The following is a 10,553-nucleotide window of genomic DNA, read 5'->3' as shown; positions in this document are numbered from 1 at the left end:
TTTATAGGTTTGCCATAATCTGTGACATTCAGACTTTGATATACCAAACCCATCCGTGACTCGTGTCAGCTGATCCCTACACAACAGGAGGGGCACAGGGAGAACAGCTCCTCTCTGCAACACGTGCAGATGGACTTGCAGTGTGCTGAATGCAGCACTGATCAAAGGCAGCACAGCAGGGCTCGGGAGCTTCCCAAAAATGTCGCCTGTGCTCCCAGCATCCAGAGAAGGCTGGAAGAGCAGAAGAATCTGGAGAGGAGGAGAGCAGGACAGAGGTTCTCAACTTCAGTGTGAAGTTGTTTGATTTAGGGCTGGAGTATTTACCTTATGTATTCTTCCCTCAGAAAGTCTTACAAAGGAGGTCACATCACAACATCTGATATACAATTTTTACAGGACTAACCAAATGTTTTACTCTTTCATTATCCTGTCTAATAGCTGGCATCTGCCTAGACAAGAATAAATCATCTTAGGACATCAGACACAGTCATTACATGGATAAATTTATGTGAGGTAGGGAACTTAGATACTCTAAGATCACAGGAATATTCCCACTAGCTAAAGATGATGATTCATCAGGAAATGTTAATGTAGGGCTGCAGCTAGACAAGTAATAGGCCAGAAGCACAAAAAAATTTGATTTATCCTAAACTTAGCTTCCAGTATTTTCCAGCAGGAAAAGTACACAGTTGATTTGGATAGATATGGTGGGATTTCAGTATGCGGAGGGAGGAGAGGGAACTGTGCTTCAGTCAGGATCATGTAAGGAAGGAGACAGGTCTTGTAGGATTGTGCTGCTTCAGCTTTCCTGCTCATGCTCTGTGCTATATGCTACTAGCACTTGACAGATTCACTTAAGATAGCAAAGCACCTTGAACCAAATGGTGTTGTCATGACCAAGGGATTGACGTTAGACTCTCCAGGTCTGGATGGATTGTCTAAACTGACCCAGAACGGCTACATACTTCCCACTTTTTCATCTGCCTATAGAGGGAGGATTTTCTATGCCAAAAAATTACCAGTCTCCTAGACATAAGAATAAGACAAAGTGAAAACAAACAAACAAACAGATGTGACAGGTCTTGTTCTGTGCAAATTATTGCCAAACACAAGGCGGATGGACCTCTCCCTATAACTTTAAACTCTTCAGCACTCACGTTATCCTACCTCATTCATATGAAGAAAAACTTTCAGTCTTTTTACTTCAATATTTATAAGACCATAACATGGAATGCAAGTTGAATGCCAGCAGGGTGATGACAGGCAATTACATAAAACCTGTAAAGCACAAGCCACATATGATTAAAACCATTCCCTCACGTCCCCAGCCGTCCCTTTCCCTTTCCCTCCCCGCCCGCCCCTGGCGCCCGCAGCGCCCCCTGGCGGCACCGGCGGGAAGCGCGGCGCGGGAGGCGCGCGGGGGGCACGGGCCGGGCTGCCCGGGCGCGTGCGCGGCCCCGCCCCTCGGCGCGTGCGCGGCGGGCGCACCCCGGGCCGGCGCGCGGGAGGACGGCGGCAGAGGCCGGCGATGGTGCTGGAGACTCTGGCCCGCATCGTCAAGGTCCAGCTGCCCGCCTACCTCAAGCGCCTGCCGCTGCCCGAGAGCGTCGGCGGCTTCATCCGCCTCACAGGTAGGCGGGGCGAGCGGGACCCCCTTCCCGCCCCGGCGGCGCGGTCGGTGCTGCCCGGCGGGATCCGGCTCTCACCCCTCGCTCCGGCCGCGCCACAGAACGGGGGAGCCCAAACCTTGAGCTGTTGCAGCAGGAGAATGGCCCGACAGGAGGTGTAGGGGCTATGTGGGGCAGGGGGAGCCGTCAGCATGAAGGGCAGGGACAGAGTAAAATGTTGGCGTCTGAAATTCCTCTGGGAACCAGCGCCGGTGAGCAGAGGCCGTGCGCCGAGACGAACTGGGATTTAGCCGGAGGCCTAAAGCACCGCCTCTTCGTCTTCTTCACGGGTCAAAGACAGCTAATGTACCGAGTTAAACAAAAAAAATCTCTTTCTGTGAACCTGCTACAAAAATAAAGTTAGGTTAGTTTTTTAATTTAGTAATTTTGGTAAGTATTTTGTGCGTGAGGGAGTAGAAACACCAGTTCATTGATTGTAGCCCTGTGAACAAGAAAGAAAAGTGAGTAGCGGCGACTTCTGCGGGTGCTCAGTGCTTTGCACACCGAGGCTCTGGGAGCCCACAGGCAGTGTCAAGTGACAGCATTAGCTCGGTGACAAGAAGGAAAGAACACTCCACAGAAAGTAGAAGTACCAAAGTTATCAAAGTGCAGAATCAACCTTATATCTTGCAGCACTAACACCACGACTGTAATAGTGTCGGAAATTTGTTAAATTTAGAACAGGCTCAGTTTATTTAAAGCTGGCTTTGAGCAGTCCTTTTTTCCAGCATGTTTATGCTGCTTGTGAACTGCAAGTCTCATTGTCTTCCTCAGGAACAAGCAAATCTCTTTTAAATTAACTATTCTTCTTCCACAAGCACTCTCTCATATGAAAAAGCTGTTAATTATATTTACCAAATAGGGAAATTCTGCTGCTACAAAGTTGGGAGGGGAGGATAAAACAAACTATAGAACAGTGCAGCTTCTCCTGTTAGTATTTGGCAGTTTACTAGTGAAACCAATTGCCCTTGTAACCACAACATGACTTAAAATTTGTTAAGCTTAGTAATATTTTAGTATCTTACTGCTTCACTTGTCTAACCATGTCTTTCCATAACAGGATTTTATTTGTACAGTTTCTGTACCTATAGTGCATAGTAGTAATATGATTTATTCTGAAAAACCTCTGTAAGGTTTGGCCTGTAGACCAAAATCAGGGCTTTGGGGTTTTTAAATAGTGTCATCATCATGGGAGAACTGTCACACTGTTTACCCCACTGACTTCGAGGTACTTCCTTGAATTTGGAGAGAGGACAAGAAGCAAATAAGTGATTTCTTAAGTGTAGACCAAACATGTGAAATGTCAGTCCCAAAAATATTAAACAAAAGTTCAAACAAAAGAAGGAGCTGAGTCAGAAACTGCTTTTGAGAACTGGTAGGATTTAATGAGCTGAGTATTTTTTAGTTTAATAACTGAAAAATCCACTGCCTCTAGTTCTTTGGGATTTTTTGGATGGCAAAGGTATATTTAAAAATACATAGCTATAGAGAGAACAGTTTTATATTTTTACATTCTTTTCCAATAGTAAGCTAGACTGGTATCTGCCACCGTGCTTACACATCTTCCACCCAGGGTGAATATGAATGAAAATGGAGGAAAAAAAGCGAAACTGTACAGGTGCTTCAAGTTATGGCATAGGGTAAATGCAACACAGTGAGACTTTTGAGAAGGATATTGTAGGACACTGCATTCTAGGCACCTAAATTAAAAAATTATCATCTCTTAGGGTGTTAAGGTTATTCAAAGTCATTGAAACGTGGTAGCTCGTTGAAGAGTTGTGTGCTTACTTGCACGCAGAGCTGTTGTCTTAAGTTTCATTTGAGAAAATGATTGCTTGAGCAAGTGCTGCCTCTTCTGTGTTGTTGTCCTGGTCTAAAGGTCTTTGTCCTGTCCTAAAGTTACAATCCTCTAAAAGCAGGGGATTCCCAGTCCTGGGGTTATTTTGCATTGAATTGTCATTAGGGAAAGACTAGACAATAGAGAAAATTAACGTGACCTTTTGTGTTTGCTGCTATTACAAATTACAAAGTATATTCTTTGGCAAATGGCAGACTTTACTCCTTTTTTGAAAGTGAGATAACACTGGTCTGAAAACATTTAAAGTGCATTAATATTTGCCCTTTGGTGGCATCTATTGAACTTAATCAGGGACCAGCAGTATGAAACACTGGGCAGCATAGATCTTGTTTGCAAATGCAGGCCAGAATCCAGATTTGGAACAGTGCAGTATTTTCTTAACTCTTTCATTGCTTCTGTAAACTCTTATTAGCTTGCAGGCAGATGCCACTGCAGTTCCTGTAGTGCACCAGTTTTAGAAACAACAGAACTAAAGTATATGGAGCACCCTGACTTTTTTATAGGATGTTGTATAGTGTGCTGGTTAAAGATCTGGACATCTGTTGTGTGGTGTGACCTCACAAAACCGGAGTGAAAAACTGCTTGTTTGAAGAGAAAGACTGTTAATATCCAGTGCATACCTCCTGAAGGTAAAAGCAGTGAGGGAGGAAGGAAGGAATGTTTGACCTTGGGTTTGAAAGTGGCTATCTAAATTATCACACTGTACTGCTCAGAAGCCTCTTTTTGTGTCTTGTCATTGCTTCTTTAGTCTTCCATTCTCAAGTTCAGTGAAATGAACAGTAATGTCTCATGCTAGCATTGCTTTTTGTCCCGGAAGGTGTCATTAAAATGCCACAGACATTCACCTCAAAATAGCAAACAACCAAAATCAGGATAGATCTGCTTATTAGTTCTGAAGAGAATGCAATTAGTAAGTACTTCAAATTTGCCTGAATAATGTCATCAGTTTAGACACAGTTCCAATATTCCTTTTGACTGGTAGTTATTACTTGTTAAAATTTTGATTTGCATTTGAGCTGTTACTGTAAGAAGCTGCTTTTGGGTCTGCATAGGGTTATTTCCACAACAAGTAGCTGAAACATAAGTCAAAGATACCAAAGGAGTAGTTGATGGAAGACAAGTAGGGAATACCTGCTTTGCTTTTCCTCTCAGTGGCTGGTCTGTACCTTTGTTCATAGTATATGTATTTCTTTTGGTTTTGGACATGTTACTGTTGGACTAAAAATTAAGACCACCTCTCCTTGAAAATATCCATTGCCTCAGCTTCTTGGAATTCTCTGGTTTCTGATATTTTCCAGGACTTATCTTTGGGATTAGTCTCTATCTAACACAAGTCTGAAGAGTGACCTGTTCCATACACTACTCTTCATTTCTGTCTCCAAAATCTGCCTCTCCCCATGCAGCAGAACCAATAAAGAATCTCCAGAATCAGTGTAATGGCTGAATTCTGAGTTGTCAGCTGTGAAAATAAAGTCTTGTGAGTTGCCCTACATCTGCTTCAGAAAGGTATGCATGGCTTCAAAACCAGAGCAGTCTATAATTGTAGGAAGGCATCACTGCATTAGTGTGGATGAAGGGTTTTTCCCAACCCTGCTCACCCAGCCTAAAGATCTCTGACAGTGTCTTGTATCTCATGCCTTAGAACATGATCACATTGATTTTTCAGTGAGCTTCAGGTAGTCTTTTGGCAATAACAAGCCAGTTTATGATTAGTGTACACATGAATGAAACTGGGGGCTTTCCAGAGACTCCCAGATTAGAAGCACAGAATTTACTGGCTAGTGAGGATAAAACTATTTATCAGCAGTTATCTTAGTACAAATATTAAGTAATAACCATCCTAAATTACAGCCTTGAACATCCTATTCATGTTTATTTCTAATTTCCTTTCTCAGAGGTTACAGCTATCACGTTCCTCTTTCAGCTGTATGAACCCGACTGGCTGTGAGCCATTCATAAACATGACCACTGTTCCGATTTTGATGCTGTATGAGAGTGTGAGATGTGTCCTTTTTGTGTGTCAATTTTAGCCCAGTTATATTCACCACACACCTGACAGATGCCCTGGTCCTGGTGTGCCTCTTGGAATGCCTGAGGAGTAGCTTTGTAGAGATCCACATTTTTGTAAACAGGTTAAATACAAAGTTTGGAAATTTTTTTTAGTGACCAAATATTTTTCCTCTCTTTTGAAATACATTCCAAGTCAGTCCTTCAGGTAAGGTCAGAAAATGTTTTTGGATTCCTGATGGAATTGATGGAGTGTTCCAGAAAAGTAATGCTAGAAAAGGCAAACAGGCACTGCTGTCCAGGAAGTCAGGATTCCTTGCAGCTGAAAACTGATTTAAGTATCTCAGTGTTAATTATTATTTAGGGCTTGCAGCTTGTTAGAGGAACTAAGGAAAGAGCACTGGAGATTAATGTATTGAAGTGGGTTTTAGTGAATATGGTGAATTGTGATTTTTTGTGCAGTTGGGAAATGACTGCTGAGACTTCTTGCAGTGCCTTTAGCATTTATGCAGCTGTGATGCATTTCCAGATAAATACACTAAATGTGGCTGTCACATCAAAGGCAACAAAGAACAAAAAATTAATCCCACAAATTATTTTCATTTCATGGTCTGGTTCCAGAGAATTTAAATCCTTAAGAAAAATCCACTGTATTCTAACTGGAGAAGTATTAGCATAACCATGTGTTCTACTAGTACAAATAAAAGCTATACAGAACAATGTATTTTTTCAGGGCTACAACCCACCTGGCAGACTTAGCCTGCTCTGTTGTGTTTTCTTTCTTGTACATCTTAATTTCAACAAACAAACTGTAGAACAAAACCTTACTATATTCTGACCCTAAATAATTTAGAAGAGTAAGTTGATTAGTGTCTTGTCTAAAGGGTGCTTGTGCAGCTATTTGTGCTTCAGCTTGTTATACTTTTTTCTTTCTCTTCTAAAGTATTTTTAAACTCTGTTTTGTATGAGTGTTTAGATTTAATATATTCTTCAGAAATTCAGAAAAATGTTCTCAACCTTTAGTGTACCACAGTATTTAAATTGCACTAGAGTATTACAACAGCATATTTGCTGGAAAAGTGGATCCACCTTATACATTTTATATATAAATATATATATTTAAATTTTAAAAATATTATATATAGATAAATGCTAATGATTGATATATTGATATAAAAAGTCTAGTAAGTCTTTCACCAGTATGCCTAGAAAAATTACAACGATGTAGTAGGGCAGCCAGATCTGCAGTGGATACTTTTATTTTTTTACCTGTACTTGAAAGAAGTTCCTTACCTTTGCAAAAAGCAATTTTCTGTGATTTGCCCTACTGATCTTAGGTGTCATTCTTTCTCCTTTTTGTAGAAACTGGTTGCAGATCCCTGAGCAAACACAGGTCTGAAAAATAAAACCAAAAAGATTCTGAAGGTTTTGCCAGTGTTTTAGGGTTGCTGATTTCAGTAAATCTATTTGTTTTGTATTTATTATCTTCCATTGAATCACCTTGTAGAGTTATAAAATTCAATTTCAGATTAAATTCTAGGAGTCAGATTTTTACTTTGGCTGGAGTAAATCCTAGGACTTAATCTAAATATTTTTTTTTCCTTGAGACTCACCAATGGAATCTTGTTTGCCCTGAGGGCCCTGCTGACTGAGCAGCCCCATTTCATACCCTCAGCCTAAGCCATGTGAAAGTAGCTGATGCTGCAGCATCCTGGAGTGGTGTCAGAAGCTACCCTAAATCCCACCTTATCTTTAGTTTCAGAATGGCTGCGGTTACTGCCTTTCCTGGGTGTGCTGGCCTTGCTCGGTTACCTTGCTGTTCGTCCCTTCCTCCCCAAGAAGAAACAGCAGAAGGATAGCTTGATTAACCTCAAGATCCAGAAGGAAAATCCCAAAGTAGTGAATGAGATAAACATTGAAGATCTGTGCCTCACAAAAGCTTACTGCAGGTGTTGGCGTTCGAAGACGGTAAGACACTGTGCTACTGTAGGATCAGAGATTGAAACTTGCATATTTTTAGCAGTGCTTTGGTGGTGTATTGCTGTGTTTAGCTCTTGCCTTTGTCCGGAATTGGAACGTGCTCCTGAACTTTGTAGAATAGCACAAACATGTCTACATGAAGAAAGCAACTGTAGAAACTTGAAAGAAGCACAGTAGGATTTTTCTAGAAATGTTTAGGGAGTGACCACATGAGAGTAGAACAAAACCAAGCAAACCTGTTTTACTATTTGGAAATACATTGCAACTAATTAAGAGATAACTACTCTTATTTTGCAAAAAACAATGCTTAGAAGGTTGTTCATATTAGAATGAAAATAAGGCTGGGCCTGTGTTGGTGATTCCTATCTGGTCCAAGGCAGTGAGATGACTGGTTGGGATATTCCATATCCCCCAAATCAACTAGATGTAAATGAGTGCATTTCATGTTGCCTCAGTTTTCATTTCCTGATTCAGTTTTGAATGTCCTGACCACACTCTGGTTTTGTTCTCCCTGGACCAGATGCTTTCCTTTTTTTAATAAAAACAGAAAAGTCTGCCCTGAACTGGAGAAGCTTAACTCATCCTTTTTTAAATAAAAACAGAAAAGTCTGCCCTGAACTGGAGAAGCTGAACTCAGCTATTCTCACTTTGGACTTAGCACTTCAGCGAAGTATTTCAGCTTTTCTTAAAAAAGTACTTTTTTGTTGCAAATGACTAAATCTATTAAGAGCACTCTTATTAGTTGCACAGTAAATCGATTTGTAGCTGTGACGGCTGTTTGCTGTTCTTTCATGGAAAAGGCTTTGTCCCTGACTTTGTGTCTGAGAACAGCTATTTTAGGATCTCACAAACTTAGCTACCCATTAACTGTGTTTGGTTTCCTTAGTATCCTGTGTCTGATAGGAGACAGGGGTTTGATGTTGAACCAGGACATCACAGGAGGAACTAGCAACATTATCAGAGTCCTCAGGGCATAGGAAGAAACACAGAAATCACCATGCAACTTCTGTACAGAATTATGCTAATTCCTTGTGTTTGGTTTCTTTTTCAGTTCCCTGTCTGTGATGGCTCCCACAACAAGCACAATGAATTAACAGGAGATAATGTAGGTCCACTAATACTCAAGAAGAAAGAAGTATAGCACATGTGTAATCTAGGTAATGACTGATAAAAAGTCTTTTATACTGTTGTAGTTGCAAGGGACAGCATTTTGGTATGATTTAGTTTCATGATTGCTGTAGATTTCTTTTTGGAATAAACTGCATTTAGACAGTGACGAATTTGTTGCTATTTCGGTACCTTATTCTGAGAAGAATTTTGCCTGCTTTGTAAAACTGTAAAGTACCTAGCTCTGTAAATAAGTCGTTTATTTCAAGAATAAATTGACTTTCTACAACTAAACCTTTTTTTGTATGAGCATACAATTATAAAACTGTCACTATTTCAAGTGCACTTTTCTCTTGAGTTTGTTCTGCTGAGAAATAATGTTTTACTTTGCTTTTCAGCAACAAATTTAAGTGTACTTAAGTGGGGGAGAAAGAGATACCAGCTTCCTCCTTCATGAATGTATATTCAGGCAGCAGATCAGTGTTAAATCATGCAGGCTGAAGGTCTGGCCTGTGTGGTGCCTAACTGGGCAGTTTGTTGGTCTTAGACAAAACAGCTCAGCTCAGACAAACCCCACACTGCTGGAAAGTTTCACACAGCATCCCAGGTGGAGTGCTGGCAGTTCCAGGCCATATATAAAAACCAAACTACTGAGCAGGTCACCCACCACCATTACCCCTGTATTTCAGGCCCTGTGTTGATGGTAAGGAAACACAAATTTGCCTCCTGCAAGTTCCCTTGCACTATAGTCACTACTTTTTGTAATGGGAATTTTCAAGGGATGAATGGGTTAAGAGACAGAACTGAGGATGCAGAGCTGAGCTGTTCTCTTGGCTTGTTACCCATTCAGAATTATTATTTAGGCAAGTCAGAACGTTGCTGTGCTGAGGCTTAAATTCAGATGCAGATAATTACTACTTACCTAACTGCTAGATTTCTAATTAATTATTCTAAAGTGCTTAATTCTCCCATGAAATATTGTATCCATCAGTTTAAAAATAAAAAGTTGGTCCATGCTACAGTTTTAGACAATGGTATGAGAGATCTCACCCATTCCTTAACAGCATTTAATTTGACCCATTCTTAGGTGGGAAGCCCCAGAGCTGTTGCCAAAGCTGGTCACCACAGTGCTGAAACAGAAAGCGAGTCAGAAAGATGTTCTCACATAAGGGCTCTTGCAGCAACAGCAGAGTTAAGGTAGATCATTCCTCTTCCATTAGCTGTAGTTCTAGGTTCCAAAACCTCTTGTCTTACAGCAGAAGGTGGCAGATTAGGATGTGACTGTGTGTTAAATGCCTGCTTTGACAAAGTTTAACAGAGCCATGGTATAATGTATATTGTTTAAATGCTTCATGGTGGTCTTACCTCAATCGATGAGCAAACCATAAATGTCTTAGGAAAGAAGCATTTATAACAGAGAAAAATACATAAAGGTGTCTTACACTGTTTTCACTTACAGATGTGTATAGAATACCAATCCCCAATTCTTGGGTTTGGTGAAGAAATTCCTGTGAAATGTAAAGCCCGGTCTTTGATATTTTTTTTCAGGTTTTAAAAACCACAGTCTGCTGTAGCAGACTTACTAGACACAGGCCTGTATGTGCTTCCAGCTTGTATCAGGATACGTCTGTATTCCTCTGAAATTGTAACCAAACCTGTTAAATTAGGACAAACTTTGTTAGTGAGTAATACAGCAACATGATTTTATTTCTCCCAAAAAGCTCCTTGAAGAGAAGAACAGTATAAGGTTTAACCTCTTCATTCTATCTTTAACACAGCTTGATTAAGTAACTGGTTTTTTTCCTCCCTACTTGCTCTTAGATGAGATAGTTTAAAAGCAATCTCCAGACACGGCTATAGGATAAACAGAGGGTTTTTTTTTGTGCTTACATCTGTAAGGGCATGGAACAAATTTGCAGTGTTGCAAGAGCAAG

General features: G+C 40.7%; 1 protein-coding gene across 1 annotated transcript; it reads left to right on the top strand.

Moving 5' to 3' along the window:
• Positions 1-1,455: 1,455 nt before the first annotated feature.
• On the top strand, positions 1,456-8,913 carry CISD2 (CDGSH iron sulfur domain 2). The gene is made up of 3 exons (XM_030271656.4): positions 1,456-1,631; positions 7,289-7,500; positions 8,564-8,913. Exons 1-3 carry the CDS (start codon positions 1,529-1,531, stop codon positions 8,651-8,653), a joined length of 405 nt encoding a protein of 134 aa, XP_030127516.1. The 5' UTR covers positions 1,456-1,528; the 3' UTR covers positions 8,654-8,913.
• The last annotated feature ends 1,640 nt before the right edge of the window (positions 8,914-10,553 follow it).

This window comes from Taeniopygia guttata, chromosome 4 (genome assembly GCF_048771995.1).
Source record: "Taeniopygia guttata chromosome 4, bTaeGut7.mat, whole genome shotgun sequence".
Lineage (NCBI taxonomy): Eukaryota > Metazoa > Chordata > Aves > Passeriformes > Estrildidae > Taeniopygia > Taeniopygia guttata.
The sequence above is the reverse complement of the archived record's forward strand: the minus strand, read 5'-3'. Positions and strand labels throughout refer to the sequence as shown.